This window comes from Phoxinus phoxinus (genome assembly GCF_949152265.1).
Source record: "Phoxinus phoxinus genome assembly, chromosome: 3".
Taxonomy (NCBI): Eukaryota; Metazoa; Chordata; class Actinopteri; order Cypriniformes; family Leuciscidae; genus Phoxinus; species Phoxinus phoxinus.
In genome coordinates, this window is record NC_136878.1 from 24,216,010 (window position 1) to 24,229,865 (window position 13,856).

A 13,856-nucleotide genomic window follows, 5' to 3' on the forward strand; every position below is an offset into this window, starting at 1 on the left:
ATTATACGCCTGTTTAACCGAAGCTAATTTGGGTGGGTTTCTCCCATCATCCCCAGTGTCACTTCTCTGTGTTTTACGGCCCTGACGAGAACGTCGGTCTCTTTGGCTGTGATCGCTCCTGGCGTGCGCTGGCAAATCTGCCGTTATAATAGCAACCCGCCGTGGAACAAGCGCGTCTGCTCTTAAAGGGAATGTGAGAGGACGCTCTGATTGGTTTATGTCACGTTACGCCCAAACCACACCTATGAATAATGAAGCTACTTCAGACCAACCCCTTTTAGATTTGCGCTGGGCGCAAGAGTCGTTTATCCGCCGGGAAAATAGCAACAGCGCCGGGATCCGCCCACAAAGTTACTTGCGCTTTGCGCTTTGACACTTGCGTTTCAGATCGTTAAAATAGGGCCCATTGTTTGTTTCTGTGTTGTTTCTATTAAAAGGTCAATATGTAAAATGTATATAAAATATTTGCTCTGGCTCTTGTTTTAAATTATTTTGTTCCGTTATTGCTTGTTGTTAATGTGCAAGCAGAATGTGATGGTTGGTCAGAGTGGTATTTGTCCCGCTTCTCCTACACTGTGATTATTGGACAGCTAGGTAAAAAGTGACAGTGATGAACGCTGCGTTTTACCTCAAGTTGAACATTCTTCAACTCTCGGCGCTTAAGCGTGAAATTCTTAGCGCACCATTACACTCCTGGCGTTTTAAAAATGTGGCGTTCCCATTGAAAACAATTGGGAAAATACGCCAGCTATGTGAAAAAAAACAAACACTTTGGTGGGCATGGGCCTTTAGATTGAAAGATAATTTAAAAAGCCATCTTTGAAAAACAGTCTCTACCAGTCGATCTACGAACGCCGATCCAAGTGCGCTGAACTGTGTAGAATCTCATATGGTCCAGCACACTTGGATCGGCGTTCGTAGATCGACTGGTAGAGACTGTTTTTCAAAGATGGCTTCTGCCTGTATACGCGAAGTTGACTATGTATAAAATATCTTCTTATTAAACTGTCTGGACACTGTCAAAGTTCTCAATGCTTCGGTTTAAAGGTAGGGACCCTCATTATGCTACCGTGTTAGTGTGGGGCTATTTTGAGCCTTGTTAGTAGTATTAACAAGCTATTTTTATTTGCCATTACTCTATGCCCTATATACAAGCGTTATAGGCTAAACTGTTTTTAGAGCTAAAACTATTTACATTCGATAATCATGAAAACAAATCTCAGATAACGGTTGACTAGGTAACAATGTGTAATTAGACCAAAGGTTCATTTTGCGCCGGAGTTCTCCTTTAATGATCGTGTATATTGATACCAATGCAACATATTCATATTACAAGAATCTTTAATAGTTTCTGCAACAACACCCAATCCTCCAAAATTACCATGCTCGAAGACAAAAAGACGTAAACTTCCCCTCCAAAATCACAGTGAACTCAACAGCACAGTGATCTGCAGATATTTAAAGGTAGGGTAGGTCAGAATTGTCTAAAAAAAACTTTTATTCAAATTTGTTTAAACTGTCTTTATATACCAATGCATAATTAAAATGCAAGTACTCTGAAATAGAGAGTATAAAAAATCGAGTGGCTCTAGTGTATTTAATCTTCAATAAACACAGCTCATTAATTCCATTCACTCCCACCTAAAAACGGGTGCGCGACTGCGCGCACATGGGCAGAGCCAGTAATAGCGGCGGTAGTCATAGCGACGGAGAGTGACAGTCGCGCAAGCCAATCCTGTGATTCGTCCCGAATGGAAATAATGAGCTGTGTTTAATGAAGATTAAACGGTCTAGAGACACTCGATTTTTATACTCTTTTTATCAGAGTACTTACGTTTTAATTATGCATTGATATATATAGAAAGTTTAATCAAATTTGGTAAAAAGTTTTTATATAAATCCTACCTACCCTACCTTTAATTGCTGTCTGTGTAAACTGAGCTCTTCTGCACAATAAGTAAATACAAAGCAAGGATGCTTTTTGTTTTCCCTTCTGCTTTATTTGGAATTTTGCAGAATATGTAACTTGTTTTTTTTATGGTCATCAAGTTATAGTTAAATCTTCCCGCTGCTTCATTTTTCTGTCTAGTCTGAGACTTAAACTGCACTGCTGCAATAAATCCACACCGTACACCGGATGTGTGAAGAGATGTGGTCTGACTTAGGACAGAAAAGCAAATAGAAGAGAAAAGAAAACCAGCAGCACAGAGAAATAGGTTACCACGTAACATTGGTCAACATCAGTATTTAGCATCACCACCACTAGATTTCAGTCTCAGAGGGTGTGATATATGATTCTTGTCACTGTGCGTATGTGTCATTACTTAAGTGTTGGAGAGTAATGGAGCTGCAGCAGCGTTTTTCTGTGTGTATAAATGAATATGAAGAGGGTGAGGGAGACACAGAAAACAGGGAGAGACAGAAAAATGATGTGGTTAAAACAGAAGACATTTATCAATCTCTTCAGTACCCACCTGCAAACCAGAGAACTATTAGTACAACACTGTTCTCAGGTAAGACAACCGAGGGTGGGTGGATGGAATTCAAGGATGGATGGAATTCAAGCAAAATGTTCATGACGTTTACAATCAGTGTTTCTGTATTAATCACTATTAATCTTTGTTTAACAGAGTTTTCTGAAAGGAAGTATGTGTTTTTACTGTTAGCTGTAAACATACTTATCTCAACCATCATCCTTACTATTGTGGGCCTAAATTGTAAGTTAAAGTTTCATTACACAGCATTTGAAATTTATTGAAAATAATTGAGAAAAAAAAATGTTTTGTGACAGTAATGGTTTAAATGTAGTTTGACTAAATATATAAGAATAACATGCTTTTTAACCCCTTAGACTCTCACAACAAAGAAACACAACCAATAAAAGGACAAAAAGGTTAGTTTAAATTTTTATTAACTGATGAGAAGGAACTAATTTTCAGCATGTGTGAAACATCTGAATGATAAACACACATTTCACACATACATTTTTCACACATACATTTATGTGTCTAAATGTTCACACATTTGTAGTTCTTCATTTTGGTTGTGTTGTTCATCATATTATGAGCTACAACTGAAAACGGAACTGTTAAAATCACTCTTGTGTTTTGCTCTAAAACGGTCCTGGCATGGCAACGGATATTAATGCAAAACAATTTCTGTCAACTATACAGATACGTAATACTGAATGTTCTTTTTTTATCTTTCAGAAGTGTGGCTTCTCTATGACAATGTGTTTTATTTGTTCTGGAGTGACAGCAGTGACTGCTACACTGCTGAGAGCTTCTGCTCTAAGAGGAATGCCAGTCTTGCCATGTTATCTGTGTATAACAAGGTGCAGCAACTGTTCATCCACTTCTCTCTTTTTTTCTGCATAAGTACACAATATTCTTTTAATTTTGCTGATTTAGGAGAAGAATTAGAAACTGATGCAAAAACAGAATGGAAACCAATGCATTAACAAACAATACCAGTAGCAGTAGTGGAATAAAAACACAATATTTAACTATGCCTGTAACATAAAAAATTAATAAATGTAAAACAAAAACAAAAAAAAACATGTTTACCTCTGTACATGAGAGTAAACAGAATTAAAAACGGTAATTACATTATTATGCTTATGAATTATGTTTGATTCTGAGACTGGGTTGCACATTTAACTGTCATATTGTGAATCCCTAATTTTACCTCATAAATTGGTTATTATTCATTATATAGCTGCAGGTGTAGCAGAGAGGGTCTGAGAGTGGCTTAAAGTATACTGTATTACTAAATGTAAATGAATTAAAAGTGAACACGTGTTCTTGAATGTTTTCTGTGAACATGGGCAGGTCTGGTTGATGTCCAGAACCAATGGAAAGCAATTTCTGGTGTCAAAAGCCTCATTAGACGGATCTGGAGACAGTGCTTCTTCATTTGGGGTAATGCAATTACATTATAATTATTATTCTTTTTTATATATACTTTTTAAAGATATTTGTAAAATATTTTTCTGATCAGGCAATTACCAAAATTAGACAGTTTTTAATGTTTTTAATGCTGTTGGATGGTTGTAAAACTTCAGAGCAAAACAAATGGTGTACGGTATATGATGAATGACAAGAGGAGAACAGGCTCTACAGTTTATGAGTGTGGGTGAAAAAAAAAGTATGTTTAGAAAAGATGAGGAAAATTAATTCCAAAACTATTTTTGGCTTAAATGTTTTTTTTTTTTTTTGTTAAAATCAATACAATTACTAAGTATTTTAATTTGAATTATAAATGTATATTCTGTGAACATAATTTTGATACATTTCCATAAAAATATATTTCTGACTATGTTCAGGTGGTGCCTCAGGATGTTGATGATGATGATGATCATGAGTGTGGCATCATGACCTCTGATGTTGATACGGATCATGGAGAAGGATTTGTGTGTGAGAGAGTAGTGAGGGAACTCACTTCACTAAAGAAGGCCTGAGAGCTGAAACGTTTGTGCTTTTCCGCTTGTGTAAAATAAAACAACAGAAAAACACTGAATTCTGAGTGCAAATAGTTTCATTTTAGAGTAGTGATGGAACCCATATTCAGAGCTTTTGCAGACTTCGATCTTTCATGAATTTGATTTGAAATTCACATAATCTTTTCATCTGTACTTCTGCCCCTACCCCTTTTCTGATGATCCTTGTCTACTCAAGCAGCACTTGTCCTCGTAACTCAATGAATTTTGAATTTAAGCTGATTTCATTTGAGCCTTTTGAATTTAATGTAGGCTAGCCATGGAGCCGTTCCATGTGTAAAAGTTCAGCTTCCAAAGAGCAAATATGCATGTTGTACTTGATCTTGTTTTTACTTTTTTGGAATAATATTTTCTACATTCAGTTTATAAATTATGAATTTTTACTTACATTGACATTTTCATATTGTTTCGTGCTGAATTTTGCTATCCCTGAATGTTTAATGCGTTATTAATTTGTGCAAAGCGAAACTCTTCTCTGTAGCTACATTGTAAAAAAAAATTCTAGTGACTGATAACATCTAAATTTTTAAATTAGTCTGACATATTATTTCTCATTGAGCCAATGTTAACAGACTATTGCAACAATTAATTCAATTTATTTTACAGAATTTCACTTGAGCCAATTTAAAAATTTAGATGTGACCAGTCACTAGAATATTTTGACTTGGAGAGGTTACATTTTTTTTTACAGTGTACTATAGAATAACTGTATTGTCTTCAGAAGTTAGAGATAAGAGGTTTCCCTTCAAGGCTTTCAATTAGTATACTTTTTAAAAAGCAATAGGGCAACATTTCTATTAGCTTTTTCTTGATTTGAAAACACTTGATGAATCAGATCTTTGTCTATGACTAAAGTTATTCAATAAATTCAGTTAATTTCTTATGATCACTTGGTTTGTTGTATTTATCTCCTCTCCTGCTTCTGCCCCAAGGCTGGCTATCTTTATTAAAGTGATATTTCCTCAAGGTAACTTTAATTAAACGGACTTATGCGTAGCCTACTGCTTAATGCTGGGGCCACAAGATATCGGGCCGCTTTCTCCCCTTCCGACGGCGACAATCCTAAAGGAAGTCCCGATTATCTTGATGGTTCTACAGATTATTTTATCAGATTTCCCTGTGGGTGAGATATGAGACCGAATCTCCTCGGAAGAACGTCGGAGCCGCCCCGATCTCAAATCGTAAATATTCAACATGTTGAATACTTATGGGACCTATGGGAGCGCACATAGGCTACTCTTTTGATTGTCAGGTGGAACGAAACGATACCCAATCAGAAAGCGAGCTGACAGAAGAAGGAAGCACAAACGCAGTCATGGCGCAGCACAGGGTAAAATGGAGAGATGGAGGATCAGCTTGTCGATTTGTGGCAATGTTCTGTCAAAAGCATTCCGAACACTATAGCCTACAATACCATAGCAATAGGCTTGTTTAAGATGCGCCTTGCCTCGCCTGAAATGTATGCGAGAGTAGGCGGCTGCAGTGAGGGGAGGAGTGAAAAAAGCGCAGGCAGGCCGGACAGTTTTCTCTTCTCTCAGTGGATCTGACACCTGTGAGATCAAAGATGGATATCGCGGGATTCACGGGATTCACGCTCGTGCACAGTGTTGCTAATAAACTGGATGTAATTTAAGTTCTGTTGCTTTTATTTGAAAAATAAATAGATAATGAACAAGACACCCAAAGCACTTATTTAATCCCATTCCAAATACGTGTTTATCAATATATATATTTTTCTTTAATACAGACATGTGTTTCTATATTTTTTTAAATAAAAATCACATAATCCATATAGAGATCGCACTGTCAGAGAGTTTGGGAATATTCACACATAATTTGTACACATAAAACATGATATCAGAGTTTTAAAATCAAACATTTTAAAAGAGAACATTACATCATGGTTGTTTAAACCAATGAGCATCAACCTGTGTCGTCAGCAAGTCGTTTCCCATCATGCTTTTGATCAGTGCAGTCGGTGGAGACTGGAGAGCAACTGCGCGCGACTGCAGAATCCGACACGTGCGCCTTGCGCTCGCGAGAGTTTTTTGACATACGTCAGCATGGCATCAGAGCCAGGCAGACCGCACTCGGACACATTTCTAACCGGCATGCATCTTGCGCTGATCACCGGTGATCGGTTCTGCGCAGATTTTGCTCATCTCAAACAAGCCTATTCTGTTAATGTGTAGTAGACATGTCTTCTTCACATCGCGGCACCACACACACACACACACACACACACACACACACACACACACACACACACACACACACACACACACGCACACTATTTGAGCGAACCTGTTAAATCTAGTATTATTTGTCCTCATGTTTGTGGTCTCTCACATTTTAAAAAAATTAAAAGATTTTAAATATCTTTTGGTGGCCCCAGCAGCATTATGCTAACACCTGATAGAAGTCCTAAAGTCGCCTGAGATTTTTATCCTGGGATTTAGCGCCCCCTTCCTGTAATGTTCTGAAGTGTTGAACTGTTTTATCCGTTAATTGTTGAAATTAAATAATAACAAAACGTACATAGGCCTAGTAAGATCAAGCTGGTAGGCTATTCTCACTTTAAATGTTATTATAGCCAATGTTTTTATATTTTTACTGTCTCCATCCTAGCAATGATGCACGTTAACTGAGGTGATCAGAAGAATCAAACAGCGCAACAGAACAGACTATTAATCAGGTATAATACATACAAAATCTTTTTGATGTTGTTGTTGTTGTTTGTTTCAGTGTAACGTTAGCCTACTAGTAAGTGGCTTGATGCCGGCAGCGCTATAACCGTTTCAGCAATTTCCTAGCGTTTATAGTTTATTGTTCAAATTAACGTTACCTGTAGCCTATGCTAGCCTATATTTTATACAATTTACTTACCAGATTTAAATATCAGCAGCAAGACACTGTTCATGAGTTTGTGTTAGCCTAACTTTCTAATCGATTTTAGTCTTTGCTGTAGGGATGGAATCAGGAGATTATCTGTCACGGTGGCTGAACTCTGATATTTTCATCGTGTTTGTGGTGTTGCTGTTGCTCCTATTGCTGGTCATCTTTGCTGTATGCTGGCTCATGAAACGACATCACACACAGAGGCCAACAGAGTATTACATACACAAACTCATATACCTTCACACAGATAGGCTATTTGTTTAATCCCACTTCATGAACTTTACTGTATCAGGGGTGCTCATTCCTGTTCCTGCATGGTGATCCTGCAGAGTTCAGTTCCAGTACTGGTTCATCATCCGTTTTTTAATTATCAAGTGTTCCTTAAGATCTTAATAGTTATAGATAACTTGAGTTAAACTTTGATGGAAGGTAGATCTCCAGGAACAGGGTTGAGCACCCCTGCAATTTAAGCCAATTCTCGCTTACGTTATGATTGACCTTGCTCTCTTCTTCTTAAGGAAAATGGCTGAAATAGAAATTACTCCAGTTGATGCTGCAGCCTTGGGGAACTCAGCCAGATTCACCCTGAAGATTGTGACTGAGCAGACACATGCAACAGAGCTTGTGGAGATGTTAACTCGTAGAGGTTGCTCTGTTGAGGTTTCAGATCGCCATAGTAAACCCTCTGGCTCCGCTGTTAAAGAGGATGACAACGATCAAGATTACACTGATGCGTTACAGAATATATAAATCATTGTGTAGTTTAGAATTTTTTTAAAAAAGCAGCATAGTTTTCTTAAATGAATTCATTTATAAATATAGAACTATTTAAACAAGTGAATTTGTTATTTTGTGTGCAACAAGAACATGGACCGCAGTCCGCCGTATCCAGATCTGATGAAGGACCTGCGCCTGGACATGACAACAACACAGTCCTGAAATGTCAACTAGTCTCTCCCCTGTGAAGGCCTCCCTCCCTTCCCTTCACCTCTGTACAGATAAAACGTTGTCGGGATAACTCCGGTTCAAGTGGCTACGCGGAAGCGATAAATATTCTGTGTTATACATTTTTCAAGGCTTGTACCTAGGAACCTATTTCATGATTTGTGTTGTGTGGTGTCGTGTTGGCGGCCCCTAAGTTAATAATGATCGTTGCGACGGAAGTGAATCAATCAAAACTTTAGCTGGACAATAACTTTATTCTAGAGCTGCTGTAAAGCCAAAATAATCTGTTACTTTAATTTCCTGTTATCACTGTAAAGCTGCTTTGAAACTATCTTGTTAAAAGCGCCCTATAAATGAAGGTGACTAGACTTTACTGAAAAATATATTAATCACTTTTTTATTTTTTATTATTGGACACGTGAGTTTATTCATAGGCTCCAGCATCCCCACAACCCTACACAGGACAAGCGGTTTGGAGATTGGATGGATAAATCTACTCAGTCTAAATGCTTCATACATTGGTATGCAGTATCTGTAACTTGAACATGACAAAATGAGGCTGTAAAATGTACAATGTTACATATTGTTTGAGGATTTAATTGGATTCAATTTGAATAGGATTTAATATCAATACACAATCAAACTAATGTATTCAATTAGATTAGGGTTCAGTGACCTTGGTGAAGATCAGGAAAGTACATGTAAAATATGAATATGAAACAATGCGTCAGTGCAGAATTTGAACTGGAATTTTGGCTGCCTTTTGTTTAGTTTTTTTTGCTTTTCAGAGGATTGAGGTTTGATATTTTCATCCTGTTTCCACAGTTTGTGTTTTCAGGACTTGATAATGAGGCATCAGTTCCTTTTTTTCAGTCTTTTCTGAAGATTAAGTGTTAAAACAAAAACAGTTATCTAATCTGGCTTTTTAGATATGATTAACAAATTAGTAAACAAACCTAATAATTAGTAACTTACTTTGTCTACTTTTCTGGTGAGGAAAAAAAAATATCAGCATGTTAATCAAATACAGTTTTTGAGTTCTTGAATGTTAAAATGTTAAAATGTCTTGAATGTTTTTTTTTAAATGCACACGCTAATGGGCATGCACCCACATGCATTAATGCAGAAAATGGAAACTTTTAAGTGAGTAAAGTTGTTTAATAGTAACAAACAAAATTAAACTGAGAAAAAAAGCAATATTCATGTAATGCTTGCTGATGAAATGCACGATCTCATGAAAGTGCGTATCTATACGAGGAATGTTTCTCGTGCCATTTATACGCCAAAATAGTTTTAGCGTGCATATATGACAAGCAGTTTTCGCGTGCATGATATGCACTATGGCGTGTAATACGCACGCACTCCCCACCCCTAATCCTACCCAAGGGTTTTCAGTGCGTAGCATATGCACGCAAAAAACATAGTATGAAAAAACATATGTTGAACATAGTAATTCCACTTAACGGCATCGTCATTGCTTTTTCATTCCGTTTACACTAGTAATTATTTATCCTCAACGAACAGACAGTCCAGCTGCAAGTGTGTTCTCCCTTTCCACAAATTTACTGCTGTCTGACACAATGCACTCAGGGTCAAATGTGATCAAGCACCACTAAAATGGCTGGCTTATTGTCTGCAGAGAGTAAGAAAGAGTAGATAACTGTTAGTTATCCAGTAGGCTATATGTAACCATTTTATATGAAGGAATGAAATGCAACATCTTCTGTAAACCATTTCTTACCTATAATGACTGTGCATGGCATAAAATGTAATCGTGGATAATTTGACGCGCTTCCGTGTCAAAGTGTCTGATCAGCGGATTCTGTTCATGTGTTCCCAGACATTTTAGAAATCCCGACCTGCTGCTGATGTTTTACGGCCATGTCCGGTGTAGGCCTATGTATGGTAAACCTATAGCTATACAGTTAGGGCGATATTAAAGAACTTAACCGTGATATAACATGTTTGTGGAAAGCTAAGCAGAGAGTTCTGCCTATGGTTTTACAAAATGTATTCACTTTTGTGTCAGAGGAAGATGGCCATAGAAGGCAATATTATTTTAAAACTCTTTTTGCACGTAGCCTAGCTACTACACAAAAACAGAAGTGTTTGTCTATTTACGGAATTAAATTGTGGAACCTTGGACTATGAACTGAAGTGCTGCAAAAGTGTTTGTAAATTTAAGAAATTGTATAAGGAAAAAATACAGGAATGTTACAAGAAAAATGATGACTAGCATGCTTAAAATGATGATAATTAAGTGTAAAGAGCGGCATTACTGAAAATGTTTGGTGTTTGGGGTGAGGATTGGGGTTGATTCATTCATAAAGCAGCTGTTTTTTTTTGTTTTTCTTTTGATGTGCACATAAGCGACAGGAATTATAAGATTTTCTTCTTCCTGTTCCTTTTTTTTTGTTCGTTCATGCACGTCATGCACGTAATTAATGAATGATTGTTTGTATGACTTGTGCAATGAAACAATAAATAAAAAATAAATAAATATAAGATATTGCCCATCTCTAAGTCATTTATTTCCTGCGTGACCTGTAAAGTCACGTCCACAAACCTCTTGCTTATTGTTTGGTCACACCACAAGGTGTCACTGCATGTGGCTTCAAAGCTTCAGCACTGCCACTCTGAGCTCGATTGCCAAGTCTGAGGTAAAACACGCCCCCCTCATTAGCATACAGAGCAATAAATGTATAAATAAATAAATATATGTATAAATAAATAAATGTATAAATAAATGTAGACATATACATATAGCCTATACATAAATAAATGTGAAAATAAATAAATGTGAAAATAAATAAAAGTGGAAATAAATAAATGAATAAATAAATAAATGAAAAAATAAATAAATGTGGAAAAATATATATAATTATACATAAATAAGGAAATAAAAGTATTAAAAAGTATTTTTTTTTTTCATTTCTCCGCACATTTATTTGTTTAGGCTATTTCTTCTTCTTTCTTTTTTTTTGTAGGTTTGGTCCTCCATAAACTTGCGCTACTATTTTGAGAAAGTAACTCAGATTTGATGTAGCCTAAATTTCAAAATGCGTTACTTTACTAGAAGTAATTTTGTAAAATTTTAACTCGCGTTACTTGTAGGCTAATGCGTAAATTCCAAACACTGAATATTACTACACCTCTGAGACTGTCACATAGGCCAATGGCACTGACTCTGAGGCTATACTGTTAAAAACAGTAGCTATGTTGTTGATGTTTTAACCCATACTAACCACACGGTGTCCTCAGAGGCCTAACTTTGGCTCACAGACATGTGAATGTTCCTGTCTATCCGTGCGAGGGATGTGATGTTTTTTTTTTTAATGGCCGCCTCAGAGTCTCTGAAATGAGGACCAGGCTGTACGTCGACACACGCGCGCTCACGTTCATACTCATGCCTATTATAATCATGCAGCTTGGCAGGTGGTTTATCCTTGAAAGTCATTTCAGAGGCGGGTTTCTGTCTAGACTTCAGTCACACAAGCACATGTACGCGCGCTCGCACACACACACACACCTTTCCAACATGGACGACAATCTGCTAATAAAAAATAATAAAAATACACGGGACACTTATTTCAGTTCTTTCATTCTTTTTTCATTTTTCCATAAATTGGAGTGACATTGTCTTAATCACAGGCAATAATCATTAAGGAATTTCTGAATTTAACAGACATTTCTATATCCATAAAGTCTCCCATGCCCACCCGAGCCCAGTATTTACCCTTATTCACAGAACTATACAGTAGCCCACAGCCTAATAACTCTCTTATTAAAACCCCTTTATACACAATTGTCATTGAATTTTTCATAGCATTAGATATACAGAAAAACAGATCAACTTTGTAACTTTACACAGACCCCCTGATTGTGCATGTCAGACCCTTTCCCCCCAATAACTTGCAGGTATACTTATAGACAATAAAAGATTACTTTTCTTTCTTTTTTTTTAGTTTCTTTTTTTCCGGACTATATAAATAGTCCTTACCTACAGTATACATATGACCTTGGCTGTATTTCTACATCACTTAATACCATGTTAATGTTTACTGGAAAGAAAGTCTGGGGACATACATTTTCATACACCAAACCACTCTATAAAATTGTCTGAAGAAAGAAAAATCCCACTGCTAGAATGCAGAATCTTCAAACTTCCCACTGTTCTAGAATAAAAAGCATCTTTTACAGCTGCCGTGTATTAAATAATATGTAATAAAGACAATAAGGCAATCAAAATATAGGAAAGAAAAGACATGGAGTAAAACAGAATAGCCAAACACACTTTGCAGTTGGACTGGACCGACATAAACAGACAAACACGCACACAAACACGATTTGATGCTTTCTTTGTTCTTGTAATGGTCTACCCACAAGGTGGATTTAAAAAGGCATATGTCCTGCCCAGGATTAGAAGTAAACACAGAGGTTAAAACTCTTAAGGGGACATTATTAAGCCCACCCCACATTATAATCACCACCTGCTGTTGTTCTGTTTTAATCCTTAGTACAGATTATGAAGTATGTGAACATTTCAGTTGTGAAATATGCATGTTCTGTAATCATTGACCACTACTGTATAACTGATGTGGATGATGAAGATTAACACTGTAAGCAAATGTCACCTCTATTAAACACTGCATTGAATGTCACGTGTCTAACGTATAAATGAACCTGTATATAATGAACATAACCTAATCATAATCTATCTATACATGATAGAAAAGGCATTCATAAGCACTATAAGGCTTCATGTTGATTCCCGGTAACTGAAGGCAGCTGTTGTACTATGTAAGATACGAGTTTATATTAGCAAATAGGCCTAAGTGATAAAAAATATGCAGATTGTGCAGGCAAAAGAGCAAAATATTAGTTACTAAAAATCTGGTATTAAAAAGCATGTTTTGCTTATTTTCCTCAGTGCATGATCAATGGTAGTGTGTGAGTTAGGAATTTGGCACTAAAACAGTACACAGTTTTTGCAAATTACATACACTACACAAAACAAAGTCAAGATTAATTATAAAATTGTAGAAGCCACCAAAATGAATTGTAAAATTATATGTAATTTTACAATTCATTTCACTTACACACAAAATCATTTTAAAAAGAACATGCCACATAAAGACAGGCACCACTGTCCATATGGTATGAAAATACCCTGTTCCCTTGTAATTGAACAAAATAATCAAAAGCAAAAGAAACTGGAGCACATTCACTATTACAGGGCAAGTGTGTGTGTGTGTGTGTGTGTGTGTGTGTGTGTGTGTGTGTGTGTGTGTGTGTGTGTGTGTGTGTGTGTGTGTGTGTGTGTGTGTGTGTGTGTGTGTGTGTGTGTGTGTGTAAAAAGTAGGTTGCAGGAGTGTAAAACCGGTCAGAGAATGGTCAACAGGTCAGATGGAGAAATTTGATGGATATCTGCTGTCTGGCCAAGTATGTGTGTTAAATTTATATAGCAGTTCAGTCTGCTGATAACAGCTGCATTTGAGAGAGGCACAGTTTGAAA

General features: G+C 36.7%; 1 protein-coding gene across 2 annotated transcripts; it reads left to right on the plus strand.

Moving 5' to 3' along the window:
* Nucleotides 1–2,132: 2,132 nt before the first annotated feature.
* Nucleotides 2,133–7,189, plus strand: LOC306996044 (uncharacterized protein). Of its 2 annotated transcripts, none has more exons than XM_079608132.1 (6): nt 2,133–2,513; nt 2,631–2,717; nt 2,852–2,893; nt 3,210–3,334; nt 3,831–3,920; nt 7,127–7,189. In XM_079608132.1, the coding sequence occupies exons 1-6, from the start codon at nt 2,342–2,344 to the stop codon at nt 7,130–7,132; spliced, it is 522 nt and encodes a 173-aa protein (XP_079464258.1). In that variant the 5' UTR covers nt 2,133–2,341; the 3' UTR covers nt 7,133–7,189. The 2 variants fall into 2 exon arrangements, with proteins under 2 accessions (XP_079464258.1, XP_079464257.1); XM_079608131.1 differs by lacking the exon at nt 7,127–7,189 and adding an exon at nt 4,325–6,032 and having other exon boundaries at nt 2,135–2,513.
* Nucleotides 7,190–13,856: the final 6,667 nt, after the last annotated feature.

What these genes read in the sequence shown, in the direction of transcription:
- LOC306996044 (XM_079608131.1), top strand. Translation starts at nt 2,342, where the DNA reads ATGGAGCTGCAGCAGCGTTTTTCTGTGTGTATAAATGAATATGAAGAG. An exon ending in TACTATTGTGGGCCTAAATT is followed by an intron (nt 2,718 to 2,851) that starts GTAAGTTAAAGT and finishes TTAACCCCTTAG; the next exon opens with ACTCTCACAACAAAGAAACA. An exon ending in ACCAATAAAAGGACAAAAAG is followed by an intron (nt 2,894 to 3,209) that starts GTTAGTTTAAAT and finishes TTTATCTTTCAG; the next exon opens with AAGTGTGGCTTCTCTATGAC.